The sequence below is a fragment of the Propithecus coquereli genome, unplaced genomic scaffold, assembly GCF_000956105.1.
Source record: "Propithecus coquereli isolate 6110/MARCELLA unplaced genomic scaffold, Pcoq_1.0 Scaffold158, whole genome shotgun sequence".
NCBI classification, from domain to species: Eukaryota; Metazoa; Chordata; class Mammalia; order Primates; family Indriidae; genus Propithecus; species Propithecus coquereli.
Genome location: NW_012140302.1, coordinates 1,443,433 through 1,457,616, shown reverse-complemented (window position 1 = coordinate 1,457,616; position 14,184 = coordinate 1,443,433). Strand labels below are relative to the sequence as shown.

Below are 14,184 nucleotides of genomic sequence, written 5' to 3'. Positions count from 1 at the left end.
CTCCCTGAACCGGGTCAGCGCCAATCCTCGGGCGGCTCTAAGGTCGCGTGACTAAGGGACAGGCTCCGCCCCTCGGAGCCGTCAAAACAATTGCCTCCAGCGGCAGCCATGATGAATTTAAAGGGGCAGTACTGGCAAGATCGGCAGCAAGACCGACAGATTGCGGGTGAGTCTTTGAGGGTACCTCTGGGGCTGAGGATTGAGGTCCCCGCCACCTCTTATTCCCGCACTCCCAGACAGATGAACAAACCCTCTCCAACCAACCTCACCAAATTCCGGACTCAAAAACTCCGCCCCCCGCGATTCTTCCCCGCCCCTTGGCGTCCAGACAGACAGACAGACGGCCTGCCCCGCCCCCTGTGCCACGGACTGGCTCGGTGACCTGGGGATTGTCAGGCCGCCAGGTCCTCGCCCGTGACGCGGACCTCAGTCTTCCAACAGCACCTCCCCCCACCCATCTCACTGTATCCCCACCCTGGGCCCCAGGGCAGGTCGACAGCCTGAGACACTCCTCAACCGCATTTCCAGGTCCAGGAGAGCAGCTCCCAGCGCCGCGTTTCCCTGTGACCCCGCAGCCACTCAGCAGACCTCCCATCCTTCCCTGCATCATCAGGCATTTGGGAGGCACCCTAAGGTGATTCAGAGCCTGTTAGTAGGTGATCGTGACAGAGACAAAGCCCATGGAAGTGACTGGGCTGGGAGTGACCAGGTAGTCCTCTTCACTCATTCCCAGACACGCCCCTTGCTGCAGGTGTCTGATTAAATCTCTCACTCCCTTATTGGGAGAAAAACTCCTGGGGCCTGGGGTGGGAAGCTGGCTTGGGGAAGGAGAAGGGACATTGGCGTCTTTGAAGACATGTAGGCAGAGGGAGGGAGGGAGTGTGTTTGTCCTGGGTAGGGCTCTGTGCCAGGTCCTCTGGGTGGCTGTGAAGTGGTGAGAGAGGGGGTGGGAATGCTGGACTTCTGGACTTTGGGCAGGGCAGAGCCTTCTGAATCGCTGGCTGCTGAGCAGAGTTTCTTCCGGGCTGCGGCCTGAGTGCCTCGGCCAAGGGCTCTGCTCACAGGTAAGAGGACTTCAAAGATGAGAAACAAGGCCCTTTTGAGGAAATGGGAAGACAGCCTGAATCCTGGGGGACTGGGAAGTATGGGTTGAAGGTTAGTGGCAAAAGACGCAGGGCCAACCAGGTTTGGAGATGCTGGGCTTAGTTCCATGGGTGACACAGCCTGAAGACCTTGAGCCTTCTGAGGCCCTCTCATCTGGATACTTCAAGGAAGGCTCCTGTTTTCTTTTCCCTTTCTTCTCTGATTTAACTTTGAAACGTATTTCTTTTTCTTTCTTTCTTTCTTTTTCTTTCTTTCTTTTTTTTTTGTTTATTTTGCGACAGAGTCTTGCTCTGTTGCCCAGGCTAGAGTGCAGTGGCATCATCATAGCTCACTGCAACCTCAAACTCCTGAGTTCAAGAGATCCTCCTGCCTCAGCCTCCCAGAGTGCTAGGATTATAGGCGTGAACCACTGCATCCGGCCTCTTCCCTTTTTTCTAACCCCCTGCACCATTTTCTGCATATCTCCTGTCTACTTTAACCCTATTCCCTTTGTAGCTCTCCCATCCACACTCCATGATCCCTGTAGTGCTGTCTCTTATCCCTTGATTCCTTTTCCTAACTCAAGCTCTCTCTCCAACTCCTTTTCTAAGTCCTGAATCCCTCTGCTAGTTCTAAGCACCTTTGTTCTTTCTGTAGTCTTTATTTAAGTCAATTTCTATCCCTCTCTTTTTGCCCACAATCTTAGCTTTGTGTTTAGTGATGTAGGCTCCCTCCCTACTGATCACTTTCTCTCTCTCCAGCTAAGTCACAGGGTCACCCATACTTTTGTCCCTTCATTTGTATCCCTACCACCCTCTAACCAAGTTGGTCAGCCTCTCTGTCTCATCTTTACCCCAGCTGAACTCTGTTATTTCTCCCTAGACTGGGTGACTTCTCCCTGGCCAGGATGTCAGGCCTGGTGTTGGGGCAGCGGGATGAACCTGCAGGGCACCGGCTCAGCCAAGAAGAGATCCTGGGGAGCACGCGGCTAGTGAGCCAAGGGCTGGAGGCCCTACACAGTGAACACCAAGCTGTGCTGCAAAGCCTGTCCCAGACTATTGAGTGTCTGCAGCAGGGAGGCCATGAGGAAGGGCTGGTACATGAGAAGGCCCGGCAACTGCGCCGTTCTATGGAAAACATTGAGCTCGGGCTGAGTGAGGCTCAGGTGAGAGGGCGGAGGTGGTGCCAAGTGGTCTGGGGTGGATGGAGGAGCAGTTGTCTGAGTGGACGTTTGGAGTCACTTGGGATCACTTTGTCCTAGATGCTTGCATTCTTTTAGTAAATGTGTATTGACTACTCTGTGCCAGGAACTCTTTTGGGCACTGGAGATACATCACTGAACACAACAGTAAAAATCTTTGCATCTTGGAGCTTGCTTTCTAGCTGGGGGAGACAGACAATACACAAGTAAATAAGTAAAAGATTCATTATGCCAGAGTGATAATTGCTAAGGATAAAACGATAAAAATAGGCCAGTTGTGGTGGTTCATGCCTATTATTTTAACACTTTGGGAGGTCCAGGCAAGTCCAGGAGGATTGCTTGAGGCTAGGAGTTTGAGACCAGCCTGGGCAACGTAGTGAGACCTTGTCCCTAAAAACAATAAAAATTAGCCAGGCGTGGTGGTACATGCCTGTAGTCCCAGCTACTCAGAAGGCTGAGGCAGGAGGATCGCTTGAGCCTGGGAGTTTGAGGTTGCAGTGAGCTATCGTGGCACCACTGCACTCCAGCAGCCTGGGTGACAGAATGAGACCTTGTCTCAAAAATAAAGAAAGAAAGAGAGAAAGGAAGAAAGCAGAAAAGGAAGCCGGGCATGGTGGCTCATGCCTGTAATCCTAGCTCTCTGGGAGGCGGAGGCAAGAGGATCGCTTGTTCTCAGGAGTTCAACACCAGCCTGATCAAGAGTGAGACCCAATCTCTACCAAAAAGAAAAGAGGAAAAAAAAAGCAGAGAAGGAGACTAGGGATATGGAGGGAGGTGACATTTGGGCAAAGATTTGAAGGCGAGGGAATGAGACATGCAGTGAAAAGGGGCAGGGTGTGTTAAGCAGAGAGAACAGTAAGTGTAAAGGCCCTGAGTTGGGGCCTGCCTGGTGAGTTCAATGAATAGCGAGGGGCCAGTCAGGCTGCAGTAGAGTGAATGAGGGGAAGCAAAGGGTTGGGGGAGAGGGAGACAGATCATGTGGAACTTGTAGGCTATCATGAGGACTTTGTTTTTACTTTGAGTGAGATGGAAACTATTGGAATGTTTTGAGAAGACAAGTGATATGGTCTAACTTGACGTCATCTGGCTGCTGGATTGAGAATAGACTCTAGGGGAACAAGGACAGAAACAGGGAGGCCAGTGAGGAGGCTATGGTAGTAATCCAGTTGGGTATGGATAGTGGCTTGGCTTTGGGTGATGGCGGTAGAGGTGGTGAGTGAGTGGATTCAGGGTATATTTTTGAAGGTAGAGCCATTGCTACCACCCCCACCTCCTGGCTCCTCTCTGCCCCTACTAGTCTTGCCACCTCCTAGTAGGCTCCCTTCCTTCCTATCCCTGAACACTCCCACCCAGAGTCTGGAGCTCATGGGATGTGCCCACCTAGGTAATGCTGGCTCTAGCCAGCCACCTGAGCACAGTGGAGTCAGAGAAACAGAAGCTGCGGGCTCAGGTGCGGCGGCTATGCCAGGAGAACCAGTGGCTCCGGGACGAGCTGGCCGGCACCCAGCAGCGGCTACAGCGCAGTGAACAGGCTGTGGCTCAGCTGGAGGAGGAAAAGAAGCACCTGGAGTTCCTGGGGCAGCTGCGGCAGTATGACGAGGATGGGCACACTGCGGTAAGCATGCGCAGGCAAAGCTGGCTGGAGGGCAGGCAGCTGGGAGTTACCACAAACGTGGGGGCAATGGCCTCATCATCCTCAGGGGCCAGCAGCTCTGCCCAATGGGGAAACAATATTCACTCATTCAGTCAACATTTAATTAAACACCAACTGTGTGCCAAGCACTGTGCACTCCACTGGTGAATGGGGCAGAGTTCCTGCTCTCATAATTATAGGTTTGTGAGGGGAGACAGATATGCACCTGGACAATTCCAATCCAGAATCCTGAGTGCTACCACTAGGAAAAGCATAGCCTAGTTGAGCGCGACCCTCTTAAAATCTGCTCTCAAAATGTGTGAAATTTAACCCTCACTTGAAAGTGTTTATGTATCTCTGTGTCTTACACAGCACAAGAAGACGTGTGTAGGAAAGATAAAGAACTATAAAAGAGAGTTCTTGTGTTCTTGAGTTTATAATGTACCCATAGGGAACAAGGCTTACACATGAGAACGTGGATGGGACAACGCAAAGCAGCAAGTGCTCAGTGATGGATGGGTGGTTCAGTCAGTGTGGGAGGAATTCCAAGGAAGACAGGTCCCTGAGGGCTGGAATGGTCTGAGAAGGATTCACAGAGGAGGCAGGGTACAAGGATGGGTAGGATTTACGTTGGATTTCTCATTCGAATGGGTTAGGAATGGGATGGATTTTGAAGGATGATAGGAAGAGGGAAGAGCTTCCTAGACTAGAGGTGGGGGTGTCATAGATAAGGCTTGGGGGCTGGAAAGCTGGTCTGTCCCAGGGAAAGTGAAGAGATGTTTTGCATAGGACATGTTGGTGGTGCTGGGTAGGAGGATTGGAGGTATTTTCATAAGGCTGCAGTTCCCAATGGGGAACTTTCCCAGTGTGGAAGCAGGGTAGACAGTGAGGGCTGGGCACTAAGTCCAGAATGGGCAGTGGCAGATGATGGGCACAAGGCTGAGCTAGACACTTTGGGTACGTGTCAATAAGATCAGACACACTCCCTCCCTCAGGAGAGACAGGACAGACATATAATCAATGTAAACACACAGGATCAGCACAGGGCTATCATTACATGAGTTGATGGGGGATTTAGGGTGGTTAGGAACGAAACCTTCTGGATGTAAAAGAAGGGAGGGTCATGAGATGTTGTCCAAAGCATCTCTGGCTGTTACAAATAAGAGAGGCCTGAGCTTTGCTAGGCCAGATGCTGGCCTTCCCAGAGACAGAGTCAGGAACAAGGCTCTTTTCCTAGGCCCCATCTGTCAGTGATTTCCTGGCTTAGAGAGGCCCCTGAAGAGGTCACTGGGGATATCTTGGCCCTGACATGCTCCTTCTTCCCTTCTAGGAGGAGAAGGAAGGCGATGCTTCCAAGGATTCCCTGGATGACCTCTTCCCCAATGAGGAGGAAGAGGACCCTAGCAATGGCTGTGAGTCTAGTCTGCCTGTGGAGATGGAGGATGAAGAGGGGCAGCAGGAGGATGGTTCCAGCTGTGGCCCACCCTGTACACAAGATGCTCACCATTCAGAAATAGGTCTCCACTTCCTCTGGAGGTGGGGCACAGGCTGGGCTAGTACTTTGATTTCCTCAGTGTCCCCGTTATTCATCAACATTTATTAAACACTCAATGTGTGCCAGGCACTGTGCTAGGCATGAGGAATACTGAGATGAAAATGACAGGTCTTGCCAGTAAGGAGTTCACAGACTAGTGGGAGAATGACCCTGAGATGGGAAAAGCACGAGCTCCTCAAGGGAAAGAACCAGGTCTGTCTCATCTTCGTATTCCTGGGACAGGCCCTGGCTCATGTTTATTGAATAAATGTTTGCTGAATGAATGAATTACTGGCTTACAAATGGGCTTGTGATGGACACAGGTGCAAAGGAGTGGGTAAAAGAATAGAAGTTGAGGCAGGTCTTGATTGAGAGCTCACTGGGGGCTGGGCGCAGATATGGAACAAGACATGGAGAGGGAAGTGGGGAGGGCAGACAGCAAGAGAGAGAGGAAGACTGGTCTGAGGAAGTCTCCTGTTCACTTTCTGGGATGTTTTAGTGTCTCGTGGCCAGGGCTCTGCAGCAGCCCAGCAGGGTGGATATGAGATCCCAGCAAGGTTGCGTACATTGCACAACCTGGTGATCCAGTATGCTGCCCAGGGTCGCTATGAGGTGGCCGTGCCACTGTGTAAGCAGGCACTAGAGGACCTGGAGCGCACATCTGGCCGTGGCCATCCTGACGTTGCTACCATGCTCAACATCCTTGCTTTGGTGTATCGGTGAGTACTGCCCTCCTCCATCAGCCAGAATCTTCCCCGCATTCCCACCTTGGTCCTCCTTTGGCTCCCGTTCTACCTTTCTGCAGGCAGGTTACGTCTCCTCCCTGCTGCGCCTCCCAGCTATACCCAACTAGGGTGCTTTCTCATGTATCGGAACACTCACTTCTTCCATACCCTAGCCCTTGACCTAGAAAGTAGTCATCTCTCAGGCTCTTTGCTCTTCCAGTTTGAGCAACATCTCTTTCTCCCTCTGTTTCTTTTTTTTTTTTTTTGAGACAGAGTCTCACTCTTTTGCCTGGGCTAGAGTGAGTGCCGTGGCATCAGCCTAGCTCACAGCAACCTCACACTCCTGGGCTTGAGTGATCCTGCTGCCTCAGCCTCCCGAGTAGCTGGGACTACAGGCATGCGCCACCATGCCCGGCTAATTTTTCTTTTTCTATATATTTTTAGTTTCTCCCTCTATTTCTATCTCCTGCTTCCTATGACTTGTGACTTCCTCTGGGGATGGCAGTGCTCTGCATTGTGGTATGAGTGTGTCAGTGAAGCCCTCTCACTGCCTGCACCAGGCGTCCTATCTCCCCATGGAAGTCCCTAATACCTAAATGTACCTCGGTCCTCGCAAAGGGGTGGAGAGAAGGAGATGTCTTGGGGGCAGAGTTCAGGGTAACCCCTGTCACTTTTGTCCTCTTCCAGGGACCAGAATAAGTATAAGGAGGCTGCCCACCTGCTGAATGATGCCCTCAGTATCCGGGAGAGCACCCTGGGCCGGGACCACCCTGCTGTCAGTAATCTTGCCTGCATCTCCCTCATTGCTCTTTTGACCTCTCTTAGCTTGTCCATCTGTTGCCCTCAAGCCACTTACTAGGGGTGTTTAGAAAGGAGGCATGAAAATGTCTTCCTTCCGGGCACTGTCCAGCGATCCTAGTGGTTCTCAATTCTCTGAGACTTAATGACTCCTTTTTATAATGAACATTTTCCTGAATTTTAATTCATAGATGATATATCCTACCTCCACATATGATTTCCAAAAAAGTTAATATGATACCCTAATTAATATAAGAGAAACAAGGAAAGTAACTTATGCTAACACAATATATACAATATAATAAGATAAAAATGTAATACAATAATAGCTGTATTAAATACAACTCTGCTAGAAGAAATAACAAAGTAGTCTGATATATAATGAATAACTTTAGATTTAAAAGAAGTAAGACCAGTAAGCCATTCCATATAAGAAATATTAATACTAGAGTTGGGCGCAGTGGCTTGCACCCATAGTCCCAGCTACTTGGGAGGCTGAGATGAGAGTATCACTTGAGCCCAGAAGTTTGATACTAGCCTGGGCAGCATAGCAAGACCCTGTCTCTAAAAAATTTTTTAAAAAGTACTAGAAAAATGAAAGAGCAGAAGTATGGGTAGATGCTCAATTAAAATGCAGTGTTATAATAAGCTATCACAGACCAGATTTATTTGCATACGATAAGAGAAAGAGAGAGGTAGACTTAAGTCATATATGATAAGAGAAAGAGAGAGGTAGCTGTAAGTCAGCATAGCATACCAGGGAAAATGATAGATTTTCAAAGTAGAGAAAATGAAAAATAAGACACTTTTAAAAATGAGCTACGTGAAAATAATTCCCTATGATATGACATGATGAGCAGGGATGATGTATCTCAGAAAACATAACTCCTATATTGATATCCCACCAAATGTCAAAGTTTACATTCAGTATTTGAATGTCTGGCAGTGTCTTTCTTTGCCTTCCCAAAGGTAATAGTGCCCCCAATCTTCATGGCAACCAGAAAAAAAAAAAAAAAAAAAAACTCCAGAAATTTCTAAAAATCCCCCTAGAGGGCGATACCACTCCATAGAGCCTCAGAGCCATCCTATTCAGCAGTTTCCCCTCCCCTCAGCCTCTGGCTAGGGTAACAGAGTACGTGTCTCTTGCAGTCGTGCAGTGTGGGGCCCTGCTGTATAAATAGGGGAACCTCAGACTCTCATAGGTCGTTTGCAGCATCAATGTCTGATGGGGACAGGCCTCTCTTCATAGGTGGCTGCCACACTTAACAATCTGGCTGTGCTCTATGGCAAAAGGGGCAAATACAAGGAGGCGGAGCCATTATGCCAGAGGGCACTGGAGATTCGAGAAAAGGTAGGTACCCATGCCTTCTCTCCATTCTTCCCTTGTCGCTGTAACCCCTTCTCCACATCTCTCCTCTGGTCTGACCCTTCTCCCTCACTTCTTTTTTTCTCATCTGGCTATCTCTGCCTCATTTCCTCTTCCATCATTCCCTTCCCTCTGCTGTCCACTCGTGCATGCATGTGTGCAAACACACACACGTGTGCATGTGCACACACATAATCATAACCATTTATTCACTCCTTTGCTCCCTTTCAGGTCCTGGGCACTGACCACCCAGATGTGGCAAAGCAGCTGAACAACCTGGCTTTGTTGTGCCAGAACCAGGGCAAGTATGAGGCTGTGGAACGCTATTACCAGCGGGCACTGGCCATCTATGAGGGGCAGCTGGGGCCAGACAACCCTAATGTAGCTCGGACCAAGAACAACCTGGTAAGGAAGGGAGGGACAAAGTGGGTGGAAGGAGGAAAAGGGAAAGGCCACCTGGGGCCTGGAATTGGGAAGCATCATAATCTGGTACACTATTCTCATCAACTTTGTACCCATCTCTGGGGCTGCCTTTGGGGATGAGGGATCTGCTTCGTTCCAGTGGCAGAAGTTTCCTTGGGAGTGGGGTGAAAATACCCTTGATGCTATAGATAGAAAAGAAGATGTGAGGAGGATCTCTGGGGAGAGTCATAGAGACACCAAAAAGTGGAACTCCCTGAGCCCGGCTGAGACCTTGTCTCCCTCCATCTCTTCCTTCTGTATTTTTGCCTTCCTGCCTCCCAGGCTTCCTGTTACCTGAAACAGGGCAAATATGCTGAGGCTGAGACACTATACAAAGAGATCCTGACCCGTGCCCACTTGCAGGAGTTTGGGTCTGTGGATGGTGAGTGGTGAGGGCCTGGGGAGAGGGCTGCAGGGAGGTAAAGAAATGCAGACTAAAGGTGAGGGGTTAGGCCACAGTGGTTCTCAGGGGGAGCCAGACCCCTGTAGTCCAGACTTGTCAGCCTCTGGGTCCTGCTTCCCCCTGTACTCTCCAGCTCCATCTCTAACCTCCCTATCCCACCCATGTATCACCCCTAGGCGACCACAAGCCCATCTGGATGCATGCAGAGGAGCGAGAAGAAATGAGCAAAGTGAGTGGAGGGTGGCAGCCTGGGGAGCCCGAGGCTATTGGGGTCTGTGTCTTACTCCCTGCATTAGCCCAGCTGTTTCCCACCCAGCACCAGCCCCAGATGTGTGGTGCTTTCCTCAACCCAGCCTGTACCCTAGCCCCATGCCAGCTTATACCTAGCATTTCTTTACTTTCATCTCTGACTCCCTCCCCTTCCCCCTCTGTCCTATAGAGCCGGCAACGTGAGGGCAGCACACCCTATGCTGAGTATGGAGGCTGGTACAAGGCCTGCAAAGTGAGCAGGTGAGCTGCCAGCGAAAAGCTTGTTTGGCCTTCCATACCCTCCATCCAAGCCCTGATCCCAGCCTCCTGGACCCTTTTCCTTCTTTCCTTAACCTTCCCTTGACCTTAGCTCTGCTCCGTCTCTTTCCTGGTTTCGTTTCTTATCCCATGCTCTCTTCCTTCCTTGGTCTCACCCCACACAGCCCCACAGTGAACACTACTCTGAGAAACCTAGGAGCTCTGTACAGGCGCCAGGGAAAGCTAGAGGCAGCTGAGACCCTGGAAGAATGTGCCCTGCGTTCCTGGAAACAGGTCAGAAGCCTGCAGGGGAAGGAGGTCTAAGAAGGAAGGGCCCTGGAGACAAGGGACCACTGAGGCTTCTTGTAAGTCTCCTAAAAATAAGAGGAAGCTGGGTGTGGTGGCTCACGCCCATAATCCCAGCACTTCGGGGAGGCCAAGGCAGGAGGATTACTTGAGCCCAGGAGTTCAAGATCAGTCTGGGCAACATAGTAAGACCCTGTCTCTACAAAAAATGAAAAAGAATTAGCCAGACATGGTGATGTGCACCTGTAGTCCCAGCTACTCGGGAGGCTGAGGCAGGAGGATCACTTGAGCCTGGGAGTTTGAGGTTGCAGACACTGAGCCACTGTACTCTAGCCTGGGTGACAGAGTGAGACCCTGTCTCAAAAAAAAAAAAAGAAAGAAAGAAAGAAAGAAAAAGAATAAGAAACGCTGAAGAAGAAGACAGGGGAGAAGAAAGTGAGGCAGTCTTGTGGTGGTTGTGGTTATTTTTAAGCATGTTCTTACCTCCCTCCTGTCCTTCGTAGTTAGGACTCCAAGTTCAAGATTCTCTTCACTAAATGGAATTATAAAGGGGAAATCCTGCCCTTTCATAAGAAGGGACATGGGTGGGGCATATGGGGTGAGGGGAGTGAAGTTGAGGACAGTCTTGAGTCAAAGTTTCTCAAATTGTGGGTCTCATTAGTAGGTCATGAAATCAATTCACTGTGGGCCATGGCTAAAAATATATATGTATCTATATATAGGAATGCATTGTAAATAGAAAGGGTATTGTTCCTGTAGGTGTATACTGGGACATCACGAGGAAAAAATGTTTTCCTTGCAGTAGCTGATAGTGAAAAAAAAGTTTGAAAGCCCCATCCTGAGGAGTTAAGGAGTAGGAAGTTCTAGGTCCTTCCTTTTCCTTTCAGGGCACTGACCCTATCAGCCAGACCAAGGTGGCAGAGCTGCTTGGGGACGGTGACAGTAGAAGGACCTCCCAGGAAGGCCCTGGGGACAGTGTGAGGTTTGAGGGAGGTGAAGATGCTTCTGTGGCTGTCGAGTGGTCAGGGGTAAGTCTAAACATTGCCTCTTGATTTCCTGCTGGTGGTGGTGAGAGGCTTTCAGCCTGCCGTTCTCTGGGCTCTTACAGAGTATGAGGGCATGTTGTCCCTGTTCTAGTTAGTCCATCCCTTCAGGGTATTTCTGGGAGCCAGTTTTGACAGGGCTCTTGTTTTTAATCACTGGGTTTTGGGGTTGGGGGATGTGTGCAGAATAAATGGCAGGAGTAGACTCAGAAGCCAGTCTTCGTGGGATCCTCTTAGCTTCCATTGCTCATTCCTCTCTGCCAGGATGGCAGTGGGACCCTGCAGAGGAGTGGCTCTCTGGGCAAGATCCGGGATGTGCTTCGTAGAAGCAGTGAACTCCTGGTGAGGAAGCTCCAGGGGACCGAGCCTCGGCCCTCCAGGTACACAATGAGGTTGAGATACGGCAAAGCAGGCAAGTAAGCCCTTGCCTTCAACTCCTCTTGGCCCCTGATCTCTGGAGGAGAAGTGTCTTGGAGAGAAACATGGAAGAGGTCAACGGGATGGCCATGGAGAGAGAGTTCGGCAGGATGGGTGCCCCAGTGGGGGGGATGCAGGTACCTGAGGAGATGCTGGTTTCTAATACAGATAAGAGTGGGAGAGGAGGGGACAGAGGGTAGACAATGATTTGATATTGTATGGCAGTGCCCAAGAGGCCCACAGCTTTAGGGATATTCAAGAGGAAGAGAGGAGGCCTCAATTCTTTATTCTTCCATTGTAGCAGCAACATGAAGCGAGCAGCCTCCTTGAACTATCTGAACCAACCCAGTGTTGCACCCCTCCAGGTGAGAGCAGTGCTTGTGAGCATGTTGGTGGGTGAGAAAGAAAGGACGGCTAGCAAGCTTGCCCAGCGGGATTAGGGAAGTGGGGAAAGTCATATGGGATGAAGGGGGATTAGAGTCATTAAGAAATCAGGCAGAGAGCTTGTTGGGTGTAGTGACCACCAAGGGATAGTTTCAGGCCAGATATTAGTAGCAAATAAGTTAATCAGGAGGGAAATAGTAATTGATATTCTTTAAACTGGTACTTTGGAATTATGAATAATTCAAGAATGAGGCCGGAGGCCGGGTGCGGTGGCTCACGCTTGTAATCCTAGCACTCCGGGAGGCCGAGGTGGAAGGATCGCTCCAGGTCGGGAGTTCGAGACCAGCCTCAGCAAGAGCGAGATCCTGTCTCTACTAAAAATAAAAAGAAATTAGCTGGACAACTAAAAATATATACAAAGAATTAGCTGGGCATGGGGGCTCACACCCATAATCCCAGCACTTTGGGAGGCTGAGGTGGAAGGATCACTTGAGCCCAGGAGTTCAAGACCAGCCTGGGCAACATAGCTAGACCTCATCTCTACCAAAAATGAAAAAAATTATCCAGGTGTGGTGGTGCATGCCTGTAGTCCCAGCTACTTGGGAGGCTGAGGCAGGAGGATCACTTGAGCCCAGAAGTTCAAGGTTACAGTGAGCTATGATCTCACCACTGCACTCCAGCCCAGGCAACAGAGGGACTTGGGGAAAAAAAGAAAAAAGAGAAAGAAAAGAATGATTTGGGGATACTGTTTTTCCTCCTGCAGTTACTGTACTCCTTACCTTGGGGACCTAGTGGTAGATGAGAAGGGAAAAAGAAAAAAAGCACTAAATATTCTCTATTCGAGAGAACAGTAGTGATATTCTAATAGCAAATGACCATTTGTATCAACATATTCAAAGTATACACCAGTATTCATGTGGCTCTTCCAGGTAGATTCTCCACCAGATTGTAGACTTCTGGAAAATCCTAGCAGAGGCTAAACAAAAGCCCCAGAACTTGGAGTTGAGGTTATAGGCTCGATCCTAGGTCCAGAGATCAACTGTAGCCATGGGATGGATGGATGGTCTTTGGGAGGCTGAGGTCCCTGGGCTAATGGGGTGGTGGTGTCTGTTTCAGGTCTCCCGGGGCCTCAGTGCCAGCACCACGGACCTCTCTTCAAGCAGCTGACATTCAACCCAATCCCCAGGTCTGCTGGGTCCCCCCACAGTCCTCACAGCATTCCCCATTCCTCCTGGCTCTTTCCCACCCCAAGGTGGGACAGTGAAGGGGGAGCAGTTTAACCAGAAGATTGCTGCTGCCCTTAGGGTCTCAGCTCCCTCCTCAGGAATCCCCCTTAGGGAATAGCCCTCAGGATACCCCCTCCTCACCCTGTGGTCTTCTAGAGTAGCTAGCTCTGAGGCCCCCAAGGTGGGTAAGACGCAGGTATACACCTCAGAGATGCAGCCTGCTGCTGGCTTTTCTGTCAGAGAGTTTGGGGTCGGCCAGCCAAGCAGCCTTGGTCTGGCCTCTCCTGTTCTGCCTCTCTGCTGCCTCACTTCAGGTCCATGTATTTCACTTTTCTTAAATAAAAGAATCAGGTAACCTTTCTGCTGCTCGAGTCCTGATTGAAGAGGGTAGGAAGCAAGGGTCGTGTTGGGGCCCTTCACAGGAGGGCAAGGGGCAGTGATGGATGGGGCGACAGGAGGAGTGTTGATTCTTGGATCTTTCCTCTCTTCCTCCCCTTGTTTGTATCCTCTCCAGCAGGGCCTGTAGGAAGGCATCTGGGGGATGGGGAAGGAGGCCCACAACCCAAGGAGAAGGTGCTGTGGACTGGGTTGTCAGGGACATGTGGTGGCCATGTGGCAGGACCCTGGAGTCCTGGCGCCACTTCTCCTGGCTGTGAGGCCCTCTGTGGCTGCCCCTCCTCCTCCCAGCTGCTTGGGGGAAGGGAAGTCTAAGCAGGCCTGGGGGGCCCTTCGGAGCCAGAGGGGAGACAAGGCACTATCCATCCCCTCTCAGCATATCCTGGAGGCCTGAGCAGCAGCTGGGGCCCATCTTCTAAAGCTTGACTCCTCCTGACCGCCTCCTACACCCCTTGCTGCTTTCACAACAAAGAAAGAATGTGGGGGTGGTGGCGCTGGGGGTGGGGCGTGGGGTGCCTGGAACAAGGGCTGTGCTGGGCCTCCCCACAGCTGGAGTTGGCCATGCCCTGACATAGCCCAGACTGCCTGGAGATGGACTTGGGATGAATTTGTCAGTTTAACAGCCTTCAGCCTGGCTTTCAGTGCCCAGTGTTTCTACTTTTGGGTCCAGATTGGTCCAGAGCAAAATCAGACCCCAGAC

General features: G+C 50.6%; 1 protein-coding gene across 4 annotated transcripts; it reads left to right on the top strand.

The window, feature by feature from the left end:
* Positions 1–81: 81 nt before the first annotated feature.
* On the top strand, positions 82–13,449 carry KLC4 (kinesin light chain 4). 4 transcript variants are annotated; one of them, XM_012640837.1, is made up of 17 exons: positions 135–166; positions 529–709; positions 1,966–2,248; positions 3,669–3,899; positions 5,248–5,329; positions 5,951–6,170; positions 6,864–6,951; positions 8,224–8,325; positions 8,572–8,745; positions 9,085–9,184; positions 9,382–9,434; positions 9,645–9,715; positions 9,898–10,006; positions 10,906–11,046; positions 11,326–11,441; positions 11,780–11,843; positions 12,979–13,449. In XM_012640837.1, exons 2-17 carry the CDS (start codon positions 681–683, stop codon positions 13,027–13,029), a joined length of 1,914 nt encoding a protein of 637 aa, XP_012496291.1. In that variant the 5' UTR covers positions 135–166; positions 529–680; the 3' UTR covers positions 13,030–13,449. The 4 variants fall into 4 exon arrangements, with proteins under 4 accessions (XP_012496295.1, XP_012496291.1, XP_012496293.1 ...); XM_012640839.1 differs by having other exon boundaries at positions 141–166; positions 529–634; XM_012640838.1 differs by lacking the exons at positions 135–166; positions 529–709 and adding an exon at positions 907–1,064.
* Positions 13,450–14,184: the final 735 nt, after the last annotated feature.